Source organism: Lacerta agilis, chromosome 5 (genome assembly GCF_009819535.1).
Source record: "Lacerta agilis isolate rLacAgi1 chromosome 5, rLacAgi1.pri, whole genome shotgun sequence".
In the NCBI taxonomy this organism is placed as follows: Eukaryota; Metazoa; Chordata; class Lepidosauria; order Squamata; family Lacertidae; genus Lacerta; species Lacerta agilis.
In genome coordinates this window covers 95794513-95815454 of record NC_046316.1, presented here as the reverse complement: position 1 = coordinate 95815454, position 20942 = coordinate 95794513, and the positions used below count along the sequence as shown (strand labels likewise).

At 50.1% G+C, this 20942-nt stretch overlaps 1 protein-coding gene across 15 annotated transcripts in view; it reads right to left on the bottom strand.

Moving 5' to 3' along the window:
- Nucleotides 1–1230: 1230 nt before the first annotated feature.
- DLG1 (discs large MAGUK scaffold protein 1) overlaps nt 1231–20942 on the bottom strand; it is a 94570-nt gene continuing 74858 nt past the window's right edge. For 7 of the 15 annotated variants that reach the window (XM_033150963.1, XM_033150964.1, XM_033150970.1 and 4 more), the window contains 10 exons: nt 18712–18888; nt 17347–17416; nt 13275–13374; nt 8046–8087; nt 7064–7114; nt 6441–6542; nt 4263–4435; nt 2920–3029; nt 2331–2422; nt 1231–2183 (listed from right to left, as the gene is read on the bottom strand). In XM_033150963.1, coding sequence (XP_033006854.1) covers nt 2077–2183; nt 2331–2422; nt 2920–3029; nt 4263–4435; nt 6441–6542; nt 7064–7114; nt 8046–8087; nt 13275–13374; nt 17347–17416; nt 18712–18888 — 1024 coding nt within the window. In that variant the 3' untranslated portion in view covers nt 1231–2076. Of the gene's footprint in view, nt 2184–2330; nt 2423–2919; nt 3030–4262; nt 4436–6440; nt 6543–7063; nt 7115–8045; nt 8088–12802; nt 12837–13274; nt 13375–17346; nt 17417–18711; nt 18889–20942 lie in introns of all 15 variants that reach the window. The other 8 variants (XM_033150968.1, XM_033150969.1, XM_033150973.1 and 5 more) reach the window with 2 other exon arrangements.

The following is a 20942-nucleotide window of genomic DNA, read 5'->3' as shown; positions in this document are numbered from 1 at the left end:
ATTCTAGGCACCACAATTTAAGGAGGATGTTGACAAGCTGGAAATATGCAGAGGAGGGAGATGAAGATGATCAAGGGTCTGGAAGCCAAGTCTTATGAAGAGTGGTTGAAGGAGCTGGGTATGTTTAGCCTGGAAAAGAGGAGACTGAGAGGAGATATGACAGCAATATTGAAATATCTCAAGGACTGTCACATGGAAGAGGGAACCAGTTTGTTTCCTCCTGCTCTGGAGTGCAGGACTCAAACCAATGGCTTGAAGTTACAAGAAAGGAGATTCCGATTAAACACTAGGAAAAAGTTTCTGACAGAGCTGTTTTGACAGTGGAACAGTCTTCCTCAGAAGGTGGTGGACTCTCCTTCGTTGGAGATTTTTAAGCAGAGGCTGGATGGCCAAATGTCAGGGATGATCTAGTTGGGATTCCTGCATTGCAGGGGGTTGGACTGGATGACTCTTGGTGTCCCTTCCAACTCTACGATTCTATGACTTGGGCAGCTTATGTTGACCTTTGGAGTATGCATGTTTCCTGCCGCCTTTTTAAAGGTATATTAAGAAAATTTATGTCCTGCTTTAGTGTTCAATCGGTCAACAGAGGAAATTTAAAACTAAACGCAAAGATTACAGAATCACAGAACTGTAGCACTGGGAGCGACTCCCTGGGTAAGTATCATTCAATATTATTCCTAGTTTGTTGCTATCCCCAACCATCCACAAAAAAGCCCAGTGCCCTCATTCTCTCTCTCTTGGAGGATTTGAACAGCGGCAGATGATGGAAGCTCTTTACGAAGGACTCGGACTCTGCCGGCTGGGGCAATGGAAGGAAGGGGCCAGAGTTGCACCAGGCGAGTGGGAGAGGAAAGCAGAAGCTCTCCGCTCCTCTTGCTCCCAATTCCACTGAGAAGTGGAGCACCAGTACAGGGGAACTGCCAGCTCTTCCGGGGCAAAGATGCACATCCTCCTAGGAGCAAAGAGGAAACTTGAGACTCTGGGGAGGGGAGGGAGCTGGGCAGCTCACAGGGGCCGCCATCACCTTGGGCACTGCAAACCTCCTCAAATGCGGACGATAAAGCAGTTCTCTCAGGGATCCTGCAAACCAGCTGCAAGCAAATGAGTTCTGTGTACAGCAACATAAAGAAATCCCCACAGTACAACTTTAGTTAAAGAAAGTTTAATATATATATATATATATTTGTATGTATATAATATGTTTTATTATAACAAAATAGGCAGTTATTGTGGGTAAAATATTCATTAAAATCTGACTTCTAAGAACATATTTATATTTCAGACTCTGAATCGTCTCTTATGATAATCTTTCAGAATATTTGCAGAACAAAATTAATCATTCCTATATGAAGTACAAGCTTTTAAAGCACCTAAACTGTATTTGGATTCAAAAATGCAATGACCGTTACCCATCGATGATATCAGTAAGACACTCCAAATAGTCTTGTATGTGCTAGTTTAAAAACAGGAGATATTCTTGTCCCCAACAATGGCATCAGAAAAAAATGAAAAAATAGACTATAAAGAATATTCTTATGAAATTATGAAAATGGGTTTTCCCTTGTGAAATAATGGCAACTCCATTTACATTATCGTGGACATTTGAACAAAAATCTCCGATTAAACTGCCTGTAAAATAAATGTGTTGCCAACAACAGAAAACTACAGAACTATGGCCTGCAGCCAACCCCGTGAATCAAATCATGCAGGTCAAGTCACACGTGCAAAACTGCTCACCATTTACATCATTAAGACCACTTTTCTTTTGTTAGGAAATATTTAAAAGGATGTATATAAAGATTTGTTTTCTCAAAATCTCTGAAGGATACTTTCCCTTAAACATTAAGGAGTTTTACCACAAAATTCTCCGTTTCATATCCACACGAGCGGATCGAGCCACTGCCCCTTGACCCTTGAGAAAATGGCCACCCACCAGCAGCTTGTGAGAATCCACACCGTCAGAACAAAAGTGGGGCACTGGGAAAATGCTACGGGAGCCACGGGGCCCATGCAGGACAGGGGCTGCCCCCAGGTGGGAAGCACGGGGGCCACTGTGCCTCCCCTGGGCGGCGTTCAGAGCTTCTCCTTGGCAGGGACCCAGATGTAGGGGCTGGAGTGCTCCTCAATGACTTGTTTGACTTGGTTGTAGATTTCTTCCAATGTGTCTCCTTGCACAATAGCTGTAGAGGAGAGAAGAAGGAGGAGGAGGCAGCTCTTGAGGGCCTGGACCGGCACAGCTCTTGCACTGCTCCCTCCAGCGCTGAAACCCCACAGCCGCTGTCTTGAAAGGCACCAGCAAATAACAGGAAAACAGCTGAGCAACCAACCTGTGAAATGTTCGGTGAATTCTTGCTCCAGCTTCATGGCTCTCTCAAAGGTCTTCCGAGCTTGCTCATCCGTCAGCCGCTTATTCATTTCCCTGAAAATGCAGCACAAATCAAACCAAGATACTGATGACGAGGCTCAGCCATTCGGATGTGATGTTTAAAACGAAGCACCCCAAGAGAAGCACCTTCCCGCAACCCCTGGAGGGCACCACGTTGGCGACTCCTGAGCTACCCTCAAGCAGCAGCTCAGGAGCATCAGAGTCGCCCTGCTCTTCTCCAGAAGGCAGAGCCAAAAACCGGAAGAAGGTTCCTCCTCTGCAGGAAGGACAGACATTTTGCTTTTAAAGTTTGGCCCTGTCTTCTTCCTGCAGAGGATTGAACCTTTGCTGGCTGCTTTTTTTCTCCTGCTGAAAACAGCAGGATATTATGGGTTGTAGAATACACCCAGCCCCCAGGGAAAGCTCCCTTCCCGGAGACTGTGTTGACGACCTTCCTGGAAGAGAAGGCCACATGCCGCAAGGAGGGTCACCGGAGCACGCGCAGAGAGGAAAAGGTTGGAGGGGTCAGAACAAGGCCAGATTTCACTCACATGATGTTCTCCACTGATTTGGGTTTGATGAAAATAGAGATTGGATGCAACTGGGCGATTTGGAGCCTCTTGATTGCGTTTCCGGAGACATCGAGAATGCAGTGCTTCCCCTGAGGGAAGAGGCATCTTAGAGCAGAACTGCTGGCAGACAGCTCAGCCAAGCCTGTCTGCATTTTAAAGCCTGCCGGCTGAGACTGAGCCCCCTTCCTCCGCTTAGTTTAGCTATTTGCAGACATTTTCTTGGGGTTGAGAGGAGGCCTGTTTGGCAAACCTAGGGGGACCTGGCATTGTCTTAGGCAGCAACTCTAGGCCCACTTCCTCTGCAGTGTAGCGGCAAATTCAGAAACAAAGGGTCCCACCCTGGCAGCCACATCCCTTCCAGATGAGCCAATAAAAAAGAGCTCTCCCTGGCCTTGCCCAAGCTCCTCCCCGTCAGAATCACCCAGGCGCACATAGAATGGGAGACTCTGGTCAGCTTTTTCTTTGGTTCCCTTTGGTGGAATGTAGCAAAGCTGCCTTGCTTGTGCTGCAGGGCACCTTGGGGAAAAGCCCCCTGGGACCCCCAAACCTTTCTCTGCTGAGCTTCCCTCTGTGACTGCCATCCTAAGACTCAGAGTAACTGCATCTGGGCAGAGTTATGGGTTGGAGGAGGAAACCTAAGCAGGGGAACTCCTGATCCAACCTCTGGTACTGGTTGCCGCCCCCAGCCTGGCAAATCTCGGCCAACATGCTTCAAAGGGAAATGCAAAAGTAACACAGGTCTCTTTTGCGTGTGCCAACCTGCACCTTTCCCAGAGGGACCCTACAAGGCAATCCTCAGTGGTCAATTCTGCTCCTTTCACTTGGATGCACTCCAGGCAGCACAAAGGGCGTGGAAACATTTTCTCAGGGGCTAAAAAGCTCTCCTTCGAGGCTGACGGGGTACTGGGGCCAGGAGGAACTTTGGACCGACTTCTCCCGAGTTATGGTGTGATGGGGGCAGACTCAAAACTGTACATATCCCTTTAAAAATCACAATATTTTGGGGTTTCTAAAAATACCCGGGCAGTGCTGGGCACTAGCTTTGCTGTATAAGATCTTCAGATATTTTCCATGGCAAAACTGAGGCAATGGACTGAGGGCACTGACTTCATGACATTTAGTTAACAGAGATCTTTGGGCTCAGGAGGCTCCTGGAGCGCTGAAGATTTAGCGGAGGTCCCATGGCAAGACGCCCTTTCCTCCTTGTGAGGCTGCGTCATGACTGCCGGATCAAGGAGTGATGGGGAAGGAGACCCTGGGGCAGACCAGGACCATCCCTCATCTCCCCCAAGCAGACTTTGGAAAGAGAGGAGCTCCTTTACCTTCTCTGCTACCTCCCGCACGGACTGGACACTCGTTCCATACAGGTGGTTGTTGTACTGGCCGGCTTCAATGAACCTGTGATCTTGGATATCTTTCTCCATTTGTTCTCTGGACGTAACAAAGTGGTAATCCCGACCATCCACCTCGTAGTCTCGCTTTGGCCGGGTCGTATCTTTGCGGAAAGAGACAGGCAGCTTTCAGGCAGGCAGGCAGGTACAACGCACAACAACCTCAACGTTGACTCCAAATATTGGCACCAAGCACCTTCTACTTACTGTGCATAACAGTGGGAGGAAGCAGATCCAAGGAGGGACCCTGGCACCCTACAAGTGCTTTGACCTTCAAGTGCTAGACCAGAGTTCTGACCTTTACATCTAAGGCTCACTGAAGCTTCCAGACAGCCTTCAAAGGCAGCCCCATGTAGAATGCAGGGCAACAAACCTGTCTGGATACAGGAATGAACCCAGCCTGCCTTCTCTAGATTGGCCAAAGTGGAGAGAAGGCACTGCGTCAGCCGCCTCCAGGGAAGGAGCAACCCACCCAGAACAGGCTGGGCCCACCTCACCCAGCAGCCCACTACCTGCCTTGTGTGGACCAAGCCCTAGCTTGCAAAGCCCTATCTCCTCCTGCACTGAGTCCATTCCACTGCCTTCCTGGATTGACAGGAGCGAGAAGCACTGCTGGGTGTCGTCTGCACACTGGTGACGCTCCAGCAGGTTTCGAAAGGAAGAACACAGGGATGCCAGCAGGCAGGGGGAGCGAGGGGGCAAATGGGGACAGGGCAGAACAAGGCCAGGGCTGGGGAATCTCATGGCCTCCATGGCCCAGATCCTTATCAAGATGGGCCTCATTGGCCAGATCTGACAGGCAGTGTGTGTGTGTGTGTGTGTGTGTGTGCGCGCACACACACACACACACACACAGCAGTCAAACGCCCTGCGGCAGCTCTGCAAAGTGCCCTTTGAGCCAGCCTCTCCCTTCCATTCACATGGCACCAAGAGCCTGAAGCCCATCTCCATGACTGGAGGCAAAGTATCCTTTGAGCCAGCTCCCACCCCCCCACACCCCAATTAAAGGACAGCCCTTTGCTCTGCTGCACCCTTAAAAGGGAAGGAAAAGGGCTACAATCTTTGCTTATCAACTGGTGAGCAGATTAAATCCTGCTGCTGTGGCTGCATGGCCCCGTTCCCTGTGCAGGATCAAAATCCTGCCCTCAGAAGGTGCCAGGCCGATGTGGTTTGGGCAAGGGTCAAGGCAGTGGCTTTCAACCCTGGGGTGCCTTGACTGACGGTCAGGGTGCCGTGGGCAACACTGGCCTCTGTTCCTCTTCCTTCCTTCCTTGGGTGTCCTCTCGTGTCTCTGCCTCCCAAAGGCTCGTGCAGCTGTTTATTGCAGCAGCCCTGGCTATAAGCTCCCCAGGCAAATGGTGCCTCTGGGAGGCATCTCTCTTTGGGGTGGGGTGGGGTGGGGCAGCTCAGAGACCAGGGGCTGCTGTCCAGAGGACTCCCAAGGAGAGGGGAGAGGAGGTTGAGGCAACACCCCACAAGGGAGGGTGTTCGAAAAAGGGTGAGAGGCTGCCAGCTCTGCAGGCAAGGGGGGAGCTAACTGAGCCCCTGAGCCCCACAGGGGAGCTGCAGAAAGAAGGTAGTTGGTCAAGGGAGCTGTGGACTCAAAAAGGTTGAAAGCCTCTGGTCCAAGGAGCCAAACGTGCCCCCCTCCCCATGAATGAGGCAATGAAAGTGTGCTTGGACAGGCTGGCCAAGGGGAAAGCATGTCCAATGTCAAAGATTCTGGGAGGGTGCTGTGCCCAGGAGCTCCTCATGGCTCCTGGCTGAGAAAGGGTCTTCTCTCCCCCAGGGAAAGCACTTGCGGCTTGTGCTTGGCTGGGGACTGCCTGAAAGGGCTCTTGAGGGCAAGAGGCATCTCTGCTTGCAGCCAGGCGATGCCCAGAGCTGCCCAAGGAAGACCCTGGGGTGTCTCCCACGCCAAGCAGGAGGACTTTGGCCCCCGCAAGGGCTCTGCACTCACTGCTGACTCCAAGCCCAACAACACGCAACTGCAGCTCCTCACAACCGAGGGCTGTGACCCTGGCCTGCTCTTTCCCAAGCTGAAACACACTTTCTGTGCTGCTTGCCTGTGTGACAAAACCTTCCCTGGTAGGCCTTTGCCATACATACGTGGAACGCAGGATCCGAACTCATCAGGGAATTCGGAGATGAGATCGTCATTGATCCGGTCTTTCATCGGTCCCAGAACAATCACAGGCCGCGTGTAGTTGACTGAAGGGGGAACAGACCCAAGAGTCAGAGAGGAAGGAAAACGACCAACAACCTCCTGTCCCTTCCCCAAGTTCCTGGGGGTCAAAGGCTTGCCTAAACCAGCTCCCCCCCCCGTCCACCTGCCAGCAGGAGTCCCCGCTAGGCATTCTGCTCGTTCCAGAGTTTTTTTCCTGTGGCCATGGCCAAGTTACAGGAGACATTGACCTGATGGCTTCCCTTCCGATGGCAGGGGTGAGGAACCTCTAGCCCACGGCCCTAGTTGGGACAGCACATGCCCCCATTCCCCCCCACACACACACACACTTGAGGTCCAAAGGACGCAACTCCGGAGCAACAACTGGGAGCTTGAAGGGAGCCCTCCGTACTTCCTTCGCAGAAGGTCCTAGTGCAGCCAAGGGCACTGGGTGCCAACCAGCTGGTGGTGCTGAAAGCGATCCCTTGGGAAGGTGCGCTTGCAAAGGAGAGCCAAAGGCCTCCGTGGCCTTCAGGGCTTTTTGTTTTATATGCAACATGCTACAAACCTTCCTGCTGAGTAACAGGCTCGTAAGACAGGACGTATTCCTCTTGGCCACCTGCAAATTCAGATACACCAGTTTAGAGCTGGAATGTAGTAGTGTCTGCGTAAAATAATACAGATGTACACACGTATCTGTCATATAGACTTTTCAGGATAAACTGGTATAGAAGCCTGGTATGAAGTTAATAAGCACCACTCTCTGTATATATGTGGTGAGCCACAATCTACTCTTAATTATATTTCGATTAAGGTGAGTTTATTGTGGTGATCTCAATAGGTATGCCTCAGTTTTCGGTAACATATAGCTAAAGAAGCGACTGGCGGACAGTGCTTGTGACACACTCAACATTTCACATGTGGCCACAGGCCCAGAAATGATTAGTGACCCTTCCTGCCACATTTCTAGAATCTTATTTTGGCTAGAAGAAAGACACAGGACTCTATGGTCAGGAAGCCTGAGAGTGCTCAGGGAGTGGGAGACTTTGGATATGATTCCTTAAGCCAAAAACTACCTAAGAAAAGAGAAAATAAAAAAACACAAGAACAAGGGATACATTAACAGGCTGTCACTGAAATTAAACAACAGAACAATGGAGTAAGTTAAGCACAAGTTTAGGCCAGCAGTGCAGCAATGCGGCCAAAAGAGAATCTGCTTGGCATCCGCTCTCTTGCCTGGAGTGGAGCTTGCTGAGAGGCGAGGGGTCTGTGAGGATCAGCTGCTGACCCCGACCCCCTCACACTCCCAGCAACCGGCCTATCCAGCGGAGCAGAGGCACCACGGAAGGAGGGGGTCTGTTGCTCAGGTGCCCTGCCCGGGTGAGCTGGGCTGGGGAAGAGCGCCATCGCAAGAGCCAGAGCTGGACCCCCAGCAGAGTTCAGATATGCTCTGCTGCCGAATGGGCACCTGGAGAGATGCTTCTAGCTGCAAACACAGGGAAAGCCAAGCAGGCCTTCCTAGCCTGCCCCCAAGGCTCCAAGACACTCACGGTAGCTGCTTTCGCTGTCGCTGGCGTTGGATGTCACGTGCTCTGAAATGGGAACAGGAAGGAGAAAATGAGGAGCTGCACCAGAGCAGAACAAATTCCCAAAGAAAAGCAAGACAAGGACAAGTGCCAGACAGGGCTGCTACGACCTGCACTCTGCAGGGATGAAGGATCTCTCTCCACATTCAATGAACGTGGCAGGGCTGGGGCTGAGGCAAGAGGACGTTTGGATGCAGACACAGAACAAGGTAGTCCAAACCCCAGAGGAGTTTCTGTGACTTCCCAACTCAGCCTGGAGCTCAGAGGTGGTGGGAGAAGCACAGGTCAGAGGGAGCCTCCGTTCCCATCCAGGCCGTCGGTGCCTCCTTGGGGATCTGCCAAGCATGTGTCATGGCCAGAGGGGTTGCCACCACGAGGGCCAGGTGGTGCCAGGAAAACCGGTGGAGCTCAGTGGGTCAGGCCAGAGAGGCCACTGGGAGGCCGAAAGCGCTGCTCTGCCTCTCCCCACCACTGGGCTCCACTGCTCACACAGCATCTGCACTGCAGCCAGGCACCAGATCACCTGGCAAAGGCACACAGCAGGAGCTGGGAGGGGGCAAGGGGAGGGGGTTAGAAAGGGGTTCAGCGGTCTATAGCTGCGGAAGAACCTGTTGAAGCCCACGTCTTCTGAATGCAGCTTTAGCAAAGGCACAAGCATTTAACTTGTCAGGAACTATAAACGTATTTGAAGAAGACCTGGCCTTGCAAATCTTCACCAAGTCACTGGGCAGGAGACAGGTGACTCTTTGCTTCATGGGCTAGAAAGCTGTGAGCCGCCAGCAATTACAAGCATGCAAACGTCCTTTTGAGCATTCAGAGCACTCCTGCCACACCAAGAGGTATTCCAAAGAAGGACAGATAGGAATACCCTCGAGGCACAAGGACCCACCAGGAACCCTCTTGTGTGGAGACGAGGCCAAATGGCAACAGTCAGGACTGGAAATGGTTTCGACTGTAGGGGAACCTCAGGACCGATCTGTGCTGAAGGTGATTTGGTACGTGGAGGTAAGCCTCTTCTAGGTCTACTGAGGCATGAAAATTCAGACTGCAGAGCGCCCTGCCAATAAAAAGTGACTCTATCCTGAATTTTTGATGGTGGATGAGTTCTTTGAGGAATTTGAGGTCTAAGACAAGTTGCATTTGGGTACCATTAAAAAAGATAAAGTCAGTCCCCAAGAAACAGACTTGAGTGTCACTGCCTCAACAACCTGAACTCTGAGAAGTTGAAGAATGAAACAAAATAGAAAATTCTTTCCTGTAGCACCTTAGAGACCAACTGAGTTTGTTCTTGGTATGAGCTTTCGTGTGCATGCACACTTCTTCAGATACACTGAAACAGAAGTCACCAGATCCTTAAATATAGTGAGGGAGTGGGGAGGGGTATTACTCAGAAGGGTGGTGGGAATGGGTGATCAGCTGATAGGTGTGGAAAACCTGTTGACTGACTCTTAACGGCTGCAATTAGTCTTGCAGTGAAAGGCAAGGGGTGAGATGGCTAAAGATAGCTTTGTTATGTATAATGAGATAAGAATCCAATGTCTTTGTTCAGACCAGGTTTCTCCATGGTTTTAAGTTTGGTGATTAGTTGCAATTCAGCCACTTCTCTTTCCAGTCTATTTCTGAAATTTCTTTGTATTAAGACAGCTACTTTGAGATCTTTTATAGAATGTCCTGGGAGATTGAAGTGTTCTCCTACTGGTTTCTCTGTCTTGTGATTCCTGGTATCAGATTTATGTCCATTTATCCTTTGGCGTAGGGTTTGGCCTGTTTGTCCAATATAGAGAGCTGAAGGGCACTGTTGGCATTTGATTGCATACACAATGTTGGAAGATGAGCAATTAAATAGTCCTGAGATGGTATGTTTGATGTTGTTGGGACCAGTAATGGTGTTGTCCGGGTTTATGTGGCAGCAAAGTTGGCATCTGGGTTTATTGCAGGCTCTGGTACCAGTGTCCATGTTGAGTCCTGTTGTTGTATTATTGTGGGTGAGGAACTGTTTGAGATTGGGTGGCTGTCTGTAGGCGATGAAGGGTCTTCCTCCCAGAGCTTGAGAAGGAGAACTGTCATTGTCTAGGAGAGGTTGTAGATCTCTGATGATGCGTTGTACTGTTTTAATTTGGGAGTTGTATGTGATTACTAGTGGTGTTCTGTTACTTTTCTTTTTTGGGTCTGTCTTGCAGCAAGTTCTCTCTGGGTATCAGTCTGGCTCTGTTGATCTGTTGTTTAACTTCATCAGGTGGATATTTTAGTTCTAAAAAGGTTTGCTGTAGATCTCTTGGTGAGAGTCTCTGTCTGTAGAGTTGGAACAGATGCGGCTGTAACGTAGGGCCTGGCTATATACAATGGATTGTTTGGTATGTTTAGGATGGTAGCTGGAAGCATGTAGATATGTTTGTCGGTCAGTTGGTTTACGGTATAAGGTGGTGTCTATGTGTCCATCCTGTATTTTTATAGTAGTGTCCAAAAAGTGTATTTCTTGCATAGATTGGTTCATTGTTAGGTTGATGGTGGGGTGAAAGTCATTGAATGTCTGGTGGAAGGTGTCCAGGGTCTGTTGACCATGTGTCCAGATAAGAAAAATATTGTCAATGTAACGCCTGAAGGAGTACTTCCAACACACACATCTCACCCCTTGCCTTTCCCTGCAAGACTAATTGCAGCCGTTAAGTCGTCAACAGGTTTTCCACACCTATCAGCTGATCACCCATTCCCACCACCCTTCTGAGTAATACCCCTCCCCACTCCCTCACTATATTTAAGGATCTGGTGACTTCTGTTTCAGTGTATCTGAAGAAGTGTGCATGCACACGAAAGCTCATACCAAGAACAAACTCAGTTGGTCTCTAAGGTGCTACTGGAAAGAATTTTCTATTTTGTTTCGACTATGGCAGACCAACACGGCTACCCACCTGTAAGATGAAGAATGGTCTCCTGCACTCTTTGTTGCTTCAAGAGAAACTTGGACGTGGGGCGGAAGGAGTAGCCAAACCCTAATGTCCTATAGCCAAACCCTAATGACATACTGTTGCAGGTCACAGAGAACTGCAGGAGGTGTCCCACCCCCCAGGGGCATAAGACTGGCCCCTGGATTGCTGTTGCTGGAGACCAGCTCCAGAGGATCTGAAAAAAGAGCTGCTGAACTTGTCACCAGGATGAGTCCATGACAGACCCTGGAAACAGGGCTTCCTCCAGCACTGGCAGCTGAGCAAAAATACTGCCCCTGCCCCCTTGGGCTTTCTCTATCTGAAGGGCTGGTAAGAGGAATATGGCCCCTGAGAGGAAAAATATCTGTGAAAAGAGCAACCACCATCCCACTTCACAGGAACCCAGACAGGTTTATGGTTTTATGTCTATGCTCTGGGAACCGCTAGGTTAGATTACTGCAACACATTATCAACAGGGCTGCCTCTGAAGGCAGTTTGGAAACTTCAGCTGGTGCAGAATTTGGTGGCCAAGCTGCTCACGGGGGCAAGACCGTCTGAGCATATTGTACCTATCCTGGCCTGACTGCACTGGTGGAGTGCCTTCTGTCAGCTTCAGTTGGTGCTCAGGACCTCAACACCTTAAGAAAAGCCTCTCCCCATACAAACGGACCCTGATCTGCACTTGTCATCTGAGGCCCTTCTCTATGTCCCCATTACCTGAGAGATTGGGGGGGGGGGTGACAGCATGAGAACAGGACTTTTCTGTGGTGACTCCGACTGTGGAACACTCTCACCAGAGAAACTCTCCTGGTGCCACCAGGCCAAAACATTCCTCTTTACCCAAGCCTCTGGCCATTAAATAATCTGTTAAAGGCGGGGGGGATGTCATTATGCTTATTTTATTATGATGATTTTTATTGTGTTTATTATGTGTTCTTAGTGTTCTACATCACCCTGGAATCTTTTGATAAAGGGCAGCAAATAATAATAATAATAATAATAATAATAATAATATCATCTTTAGGCACCTTGTGAAAACATTTCTCTATAACCAGGCATTTGGCTGATTAACATTCTATAGCCTTTTAAATTGTGGGAGGACGGTTATTGGTCTATTTTTGTTTGATCATGCATTTTGTGTTCTCATTTTGCATTTTTATGTTGTGAACTGCCCTGTGATCTTTGGATGAAGCGTGGTATACAAATTTATTAAATAATAGTAAAGTAATAATGATGATGATGATGTTGACGATGTTTTCTTCAGGATCAGTAAGCACTTCTTTTAAAACCTCCCCACCGAAAGCTCAGGTCCCTCATAAAGAGCTGTTGAAAGGGCCACCCTGGCCATTGTATCTGCTGAGCCAACACCAGACAACAGGGGACATGCGGAGAACGGAGGAGAAACCCAGGTGAGATCTACGGCAGACCTGCATACGGCTAGAGGCTCTAGCCAGAAAGAGGAAACAGTGGCATGGACTCCCTCAGAAGGTGGTGGACTCTCCTTCCTTGGAGGTTTTCAAGCAGGGATGATCTAGTTGGGATTTCTGCATTAGATGACCCTTGGTGTCCCTTCCAACTCTACGATTCTATGAGTTTCATGCTTGCAAAACAGGGAAAGGTTTCCCAGCCTCCCAACCAAAAAGTAAATGGAAGTGGCATGACTTGGATGATGAGATGGCAAACAACTGCAGAGGAAAGAGAACCCAGGGAGGAATGAGGAGGAAGCTCCTTCTGTCTCAGTGAGGATGAGCCGTGCAGAGGAGGGGCTCAGGGGCCTCTGGGAAGAGGGTCACTTACTCAGGCTTTTTGATCCCATGTCTTCAGGGATCTCCTGCAGAGAAGTTCCCAGAGGGCAAGCAATAAAGAGACAATCACAAAGAAAATAACTGTCAGTAGCATATCAATGAGGGGCTACGGCAAGGTGGTCCCAAGAGCATCCACAGGGGTCCAAGGGGCTTGCCCAAAGCTCAGCCAGAAACCAATTTAAGGGCAGCACTTAAACCTCCTGCCCCTCAAACCCACCTCTGAAAGCCAGAGGCTGCCTGCCTTTTAGCTGCAGCCAACAGAACTTGCTGCCCCCCCCCCGCCCCAAATCAGCTGCGGAAGGAGAGCTGGGCTGCTCGCCAGCCCCTCCCTGAGGATGGCGGCATCTCTGCCCCTGTGGCAGCTCTTGGGACCCCTTCAAGGCAAGGCCACGTCTGGCACGCAGGGCAGGCCCCCCCGGCACATCCGCAGCTGGCGCTTGCCCTGCCCCCACCCACATACTTACGGTCCACATCACTGGTTTCTTGCTCACTCTGGTCCTTGTTCTTGTAGAAGGGAAATTTTCGGGAAAAGAGGTTCTTTTTACGCTTGTCATTGAATGACTGCTGAAGAAGAGAAGGAAGGAGGGGCAAAACAAAGGAGGTCGAATGTCCAGTGTGTCACAGAGGCCCAGTCCAGCAGCTTGGCGGAGGCCGACTTCTAGGACCACAACATGCAGCAGTTTGAGGCTGGCTGGACCCACAGCCCTTCCTTAGGAGGGGAGGGGGAAGCTCCCAGGTGGCGGCTGGAGCCAGGGCTGGGGCAAGGAGGGAGAAGGGCTTTGGGGAGCAAGCGGGCGGCTCCATTCTGAGGAAGCACTGGCTGCGGGGAGGGGCTCTGCCTCTGCAGGCTCCCCACACTAGCCCAGGCACTAGCCCAGGCAGGCTACCGGATGCTGCTGGCAGGAGTGGGAAGCAGCCCCCTTCAACTGCTCCTTAGGAAGAAGCAGGAAGCAGCTACAGGGACCTCTTGCAACACAGACTTTCTCAGAGCAAGTTGCGGGGGTGGCTGTCCTCTGCAGAGGGCTCCGTGGTAGAGCATCTGCTCTGAATGCAGAAGGCCCCAGGCGCTACCCCCAGGATTTCCAGGCAGGACGGGAAAAGGATCCCTGCCTAGTACCCTGGAGAACCTCTGTCAGTCAGTGCAGACAATACTGAGCTGGATGGACCACTGGTCTGACTGGGCATAAGGCCTTCTGGTGTGCTCTTCTCCCTGTACTCTCTGAAACTCTGGCTGAAAGGCAGTCTATGCAACTGAGACAAATAAAAGGGAGCAAATGTGGCCTCCTTCATCTTCTCAGGAAGGATTCCTGGGCATTTTCAATGTCAGATGAAGCCACAGCCAGAGGTACAAAGCAGCCTGAGTCGTGATATCTGAGCCAGAGAGCAGTGCCTGTAGGGAACATCCACATGGGTCACTGAGCTGCCCCCCCCCAGCCACCTGACCCCACACAATGCATGACTTTCCAAAGGGACCAGTGACCCTCAGGGGCTACAGCACAAAGAGGATGTCAGAAGCAGCCCAGCCATCTGGATCCCAACTGCTGGCAGCTCAAGCCAGCATGGTCTCTTAGCTGCCACTGAAGTCCAACAGACCCAAATGCCGTGGGACCTGCCTGGGCCACGTCTGATCTCCTCTTCCTGCTGCGTGTGCCTGGTGGCAGCAGTGGAACGGGCAGGGGCAGGGCAGAAGAGCCACAGCTGAAACTCGGGGTTCTTCCACTGGAGCCCCCCTTGGGAAGAAGCTGCTCAGCCTCAAAGCGACACCTAGAGAATCATGGAAGTGTCGAGCTGGAAGGGACCCCGAGGGTCATCTAGTCCAAACCCCTACAATGCCAGCAAACTGCTGCAGGAGCTTGGTTTAGTCAAGCAGATCCTCACTGTGAACAATGTGCGCATTTGCCTGCTCTGTTTTCAAACCGTTTGGACTGGAGGGCCCAGGGCACAGCTCCCCCCAGAGCCCTGGTGGGTCTCTCCTGCAGCCCACGCAAATTCACCTCCCTGGTAGGAGCTGCCCAAGCCAGGTGCCTGCCTCTGCCTCTGGGAGATCACGGTGTTGCAAGGCTCCTTCTGGCTAAGAGGGACACATTGGAGCTCTCCTGTCTCCTAGACAACACCCATTTCCTCTTGTGCGGAGTCTGGAGAGCAACAGCCTCACCTACTGCATGTTGAGTGGTTAGAAGTCGGCTCCAATAGCAAAAGAACAAAACATGGTTAGAAGTAGTAATTATGTTTTGATTTGCAGAAAATATCAGCCATGTGTTTTTAAGGCTCTTACAGGCAGGAGAGTCTTGCTTTTAGTACTAAGAGTGTATTAACTTTATTAAACTCTCACAGCCTCTTTGCAGAATTGCATCATTAGTACAAATGGGTTAGAAAAGGAAGCAGAAAAAAAGACTCCACAGGGTAGCGGCCACTTGACATTCTCCTCTTACGCCGGGTGCTCAACGCGGCATAAGCTGATTTTGCCCAGGCAAAAAGACAAGCAGGTCAGTGGCTGATGCCTGGCATAAAAGGGCGGGGGGGGGGAGGTCCTTGGCAGGACTGTTTGAAAGAAGGGGGGAGGGAACAATCACAGCAGCTTCAGTTTTCAACACCATCAATTTGCTTCCTTCTGCTTTGCCATGTTAGGTGTTAGAGTTAAGACCAGGCCGCCACATTCCCGAGGCAAAGTAGCCCCTGCCAACAGCAAGCATGCACAGAGTTCCCAGGAAGGTACCAACAAAGAGGAGGGGAGGGGAGGGGAGGGGAGGGGAGGAGAGAGACAGAAAAAGAGAAAGAGAACTGGCAGGACAAGAGGAGGGTAGCCCTCTCAAGAGGGCCATGTCAAGACGAGGGAAGACAGACAAGACGGGCAGTTCTCTCTCAATGGCAAGCGTAGTTGGTTTCCACTCAGGGGCTCATGCATGGGTCTGGTGCAGTGTTAGGACATGGGAGCCGTGTGCAAACTTGGCAACAGTCAACATACAAGGCTGCGACTCCAACACAACCCGTTTTCAAAACGGCACAGAACCAGGGCTGTGTGTGCAGGCTGCACGGAAACAAATGCAACACCCAAACGCTGTAAGCTGCCCCAATGTGTCCTGCTCCTTCTTGCCATGGGGAGGGGCAGTGACCCCCCCCACCACCTGGGCTCTGGGCATCCCCCTCTCCCGCCCAGGGCCTCAGGCTTCCCCAGGCACAAGGGCTGAAATGTGGCTCTGGAAAGGAGACCAGGGAGACCCCTCAGCTCCAACCCCACATCCTGCAGCTTCCCTGCCCTCCTGCACAGCTGCACACACAGCCCAGCCTGTCACCAGCTCCGTTCCAGCACCAGTCTGCTTAAACCCATCCCACTGCATTTCCAACAGTTCCTTTTCACACAAAATGTTCAGTGCATACATTTCATAGGGGCGTCTGTAACAGATGTCTGTTAGCACAAGTCACAGAAATATTTTTTAAAAATAATGTTGCTGGTGTGTTAATTTGGAGCCTACTGTAACAAACTGTTCTACCCTTAATAAAATAAAATAAAAAATTCCTTCCAGTAGCAACTTAGAGACCAACTAAGTTTGTTCTTGGTATGAGCTTTCGTGTGCATGCACACTTCTTCAGATACGCATGCACACAAAAGCTCATACCAAGAACAAACTCAGTTAGTCTCTAAGGTGCTACTGGAAGGAATTTTTTATTTTATTTTATTTTGACTATGGCAGACCAACACGGCTACCTACCTGTTCTACCCTTAAGATTATGGTATTTCACACAACTTTGTGACAAGATAAACATGGCTGATGGTCCACCGAGTCTCCTCCCCTCAGCTGCTCTTCCTCTCTGGTCGGCTGGCCTGCTCCACCCTCTCCTGGCTCTGCCCTCCCCTTCCCTGCTGCCTCCCAACTGCCCACAAGCATGTGGTTACGCACACTCAGGCTGTCACTGGGCACCCAGGTGCATCAAGGAGGGAGCCAGGAAGCCCCAGCCATCACCTTTCCACATGATACCCCTTCAAGGGACAGAAGCCAGGTGGTCCCCACAAAGGAAACAAAACAGCCAAGTGCACAACATTCCTTGGACCATCCACCCACCCATCCATCTCATGTGCTTTCACTCCAAAAGACTTTTGACTTGAGTTTTCCTGGGTGGCCTCTGGGTGACCAGACTCTCCTGATTCTAAAGCTGTTTTTAAAGGAGGATTTTCCAGAGAGGAACAGACCAGGAATCTTGACTGAGTCCCTTATTCTCCTGTTCCCCACTGGCCAGTCCTGTGTCCTGACAGGAGGCCTAAAAGCGGGGGCCAAAGGCAACAGCCCCTCCTTCAGAAGCAGGTCCTACTGGTTCCCTTCTGCCCCCTGCAAGCCACCGAGACAGACGCCTCTCCTGCTCTGCCCTGGATTTCTCTATTCCGGTCTCCACCTATGGCTGCTAGGAGATAACAGACTCACAGGGCGCTCAATCACTTTCCTGGCCAGTCACCCCACCAGCCTGTAGGTGAAGTGAGCATGCAAGGCTTTCATTATCACACAGTTTACAGTAGCAACAGCGTAAAGAGTCCAAACTCACCCCTTTGTCACCTCTTGCTTTAGAGTTGAATTTCACTGTCTTTAAACGAGCTCGTTCCTTCTTCTCAACCCTGCCAGAAAAGCACAAAAAGATTAGTGCATCTGCAGCAGCTGTGCTTTGCACTAAATCCTGCTGCACCCCATGGCAGACGCTGCTGTGGGGCAATCTGGAAAACACATGGGCCCTGGAGGCATGGGCTGGCTTTAGCCTGAGTGTCAGGGCAAAGGGGCCTAGAGTTGATTGCCTTCTTTGGATAGCGGAACTGAATGGCTGCTGGAGGGGTCAAGCCACCTGCAGGGAATCATTCCTGCAACCTTTGTTGTCTTCTCCAAGTCTCAGCAGGGACGGGAAGGCCTTGGTGACAAGCGCCAAGAGTGGCAGCCTCAGACACCAGACCAATATAGGCTGGCTGCTGGAGTCAAGGAACACGGCCAGTTCCAACCAAGCAGTGGTCTTCCTGGTGACCTTTGCTCTTCCTGCCAGTGGGCAGTGGAGGTTTCTTTCCAGTGCACACTGTAGCTTTAGCGGAGGGGCTTTGCTCAGGACAGTGAGAGGAGAGGGAAAAGCTGGTTTTGTTGTTTTAAACCTGCATGTTAAAGGCCAAGACCCACTTGGCCCTGATGGCAGGCTAACCTAGAGTGAGTATTTTGGCTGCTGGAGGCCCATGTGAGTGACTGTGGTGGTCCCTGGAGCAAACCAAACATGCCCTCTTGCTGGCAGGAACACTGCAGGATCACAGGGGCACGAGCCCAACTGCCGAATTATGCAGCCACCATAAAGTGGGGCTGGGAGGGGGTGCACCTCTGTGCCACACCTGGGAAGCATTTTAAAACACTTGAACATGTCTGCAATAGGGAATTTGGTTTGGATGCATAGGACAGAAATTAAGAGTCTTCAAGGCCAGAATCACATGAAATGGTTTCTTGACATCTTATGTCATATTTGTCAACTGTAGGTAGGAACTGTTTGATTATAGGGGCCTGAGAAGGTGGCTATGGAAAGTGCAGTGCAGAGAACAATTCCTGCTACTCCCCAGAGGAGGAAGAGGAGTGTGCTGGTGACACAGGACTCCTTACGGGGGGGGGGGCACAGAGGCAGCAGTATGCAGAGGCAACAAGTTGCCCAGGGAGGTGTGCTGTCTTCCAAGATTCACGACAGAAAAGTTGTCGTGTCTCAAAGCCCACTGACCTCAACCCCTTCCTTCTGATTCATGGAGGTACAAAAGATACTGCCAGACACCGTCTTCGGCATCTAGCAATGCTCTATGAGACGCTGGGCAGGAAGAGGAAGGGTCTTGGGGCACAGGGGGTCTTCTCATCACTCCCTCCTGTTGAAGGTCGTGGCCGAGGAGAGAGAGAGAGCTACCTGCGCTTGCTGGGGATGACGCCAACCTCGTCCCTCTCGCCATCTGGCATCACCGGCCGGGCCTGCCACCACTCATCATCAGAAGCGTTGATGACATGGAGAATGTCGCCAAATCGGAAATTCAGTCCCTGGCTTGGGAGGCCGCTGTCTTTTGTCTTGTCGTAGTCAAAGAGGGCTCTGGAGGCACAAGGGGTGCACATTTGAGGAGTGAGAAAACAAAGGCCCCACTGGCAAGCTGCCAAACTGGGCGGTGGCAGAAGAGGAGCTCTGCCTGGATGTCGGCTGTGGGGGAGCATGCAGCCCCCTCTCCCAAGGCACAAGGTCTCCAGTGCTGAGCCCCCTTGTGTTCCTGGGTGTCTCTCTGCTCTGTGCGAAGGGGCCTATGAGTCTCCCAAGAAAGAACTTATAACTCTCCTCTTAATGCACTCTGTGTTTCACGAGCCTCGTGGCTCCTCATAGACCAACACACTGCAGCATCAGTGCTCATAGACAGGACTGAACTCTAGTCTGTGGCTGTTTATGTCATGATACATTTGCTCAGGACCCTTTGTTATTGCTGCGAAAGGCAAACCTGGCTATTCCACCTTAGTCATGAGGCATTGTTGTGGTTTGACATTGCTACTTTTAAGTCCATTAACAGCTGCAAAAGTAGAAAACCCAAGAGAGAAGAAACCATTTATTCAAAAGCCCAAGGAGTTTCAGAGAAATTTGTCAAGGCATCATTAGGAATTAACATGGTCTAGTTCTCCTCTTGCTGATCAAAACCTGTCTTATGAACATGAAGCACACTTTTTAGTTTTCACCCTACCAACACCGGCCGGACAAGTAGGCCTGTCCACAAAGACTTGACTTGAGCCTCCTGTCCTTGCCTGGAGACTTTCACCCCGTGGCCCATGGAGGGGAGGACACCCAAGACCCAGCAGACCAAACACAGGAGCCAGCAGTCAAGGCAACTGTTCAGCCATTTTGAGAACAGGATGCTGGTTTAGATGGGCCGGATCCAGCAGGCTCTTCTGGTGTTCCCAATGTCAGCATTTTCATTCTTTCGTTGCTGTATATGTGATTGTTACATCACATGTCTGTGTTTATTTTCCAGGCTTGGAAAGTGTGAGGATACCGACCGCTGTGTTGTACTTTTGTACTTACTTTCTCTCTCTCTGTCTCTCTCTTGGAGGAGATGTGTGAGGACGCCATGATTGCTTTGTCCTGTATATATTGCTTAATAAATTACTTAGAATGCACACACCTTACTTAGAATGCTATAGTGTGTTCTTTTTAATTCCTCGTCTGTTTACTTTGCCATGAATTATTGTAGTGATTAATCAGCTATTGTTTATGTCAGTAGTTTGCCAAATTTCTTTTGGCATATGTATTGCTTCAATTAATAAAAGGCTTTACCATCAAGTAAATAATGTCTTTTCAGAGAGCCTTGGAATAAAATTCCTAGATGAATGTGTACTGCCTGAAAACACAGCCCTCCTGTTCTTTAAGTTTTATTGTGAATTTGAGTGAAAGGAGGGAAGCAAGTTTATATAAATTGTTGCCTGTGTATTCTGGCCCCATAGCTGGCTGATAATTCTTTTCCAGGAGTACAGGGCACTTAAAATTCAAGGAAGACCCTGTCTTGACACTGCTCATAGGGTGCTGAAGAAGGATGTGTAGTTTCTTTACCACTACCACCAAGTTTATATTTCCCCGCCCCTGCTGCCTCCTACTAAATAGGCCTTTAACTTCTAACTTAGTTTAATAAGGCTTCAGAAACATTAAAGTCCCAATAAGCTCAGTTTACTTAACTGTTGCTCCACACAAAACTTTTACTGTTTTGGAAAAGGAGCTTTTAAGTAGCTTGAGCATTGCCTCATAAGAGCAGCCTAAATAAACCCAGAGTATATTCAGTAAAACCTATTTCTCTAACCAAGCCAATACATATTTTTAAAGTTATGTCAGAATTCAGCTTCTAGTTACATTTGCAGACTTTTCTTCTGGAGCGCTCCACGTATGCACTCTTAATTTCCACAGTAGTCTAGTTCCTTTTTCTTAGTGTTTCAGCTCTTTATCTCTCTTACTCCAACTCTTCCCTTGTATATTATGTCAACTCCTCCTCCTAACCTCTTTGTCAGTCAGGGGAAACTATACGCCTTGATTAGATTCCATTTCCCCTATTTTGTTATATTTCCTCCCCATGCTCCCTCTTTTGTCTTCAGATTTCATTCCCCTATAATTACCAAATT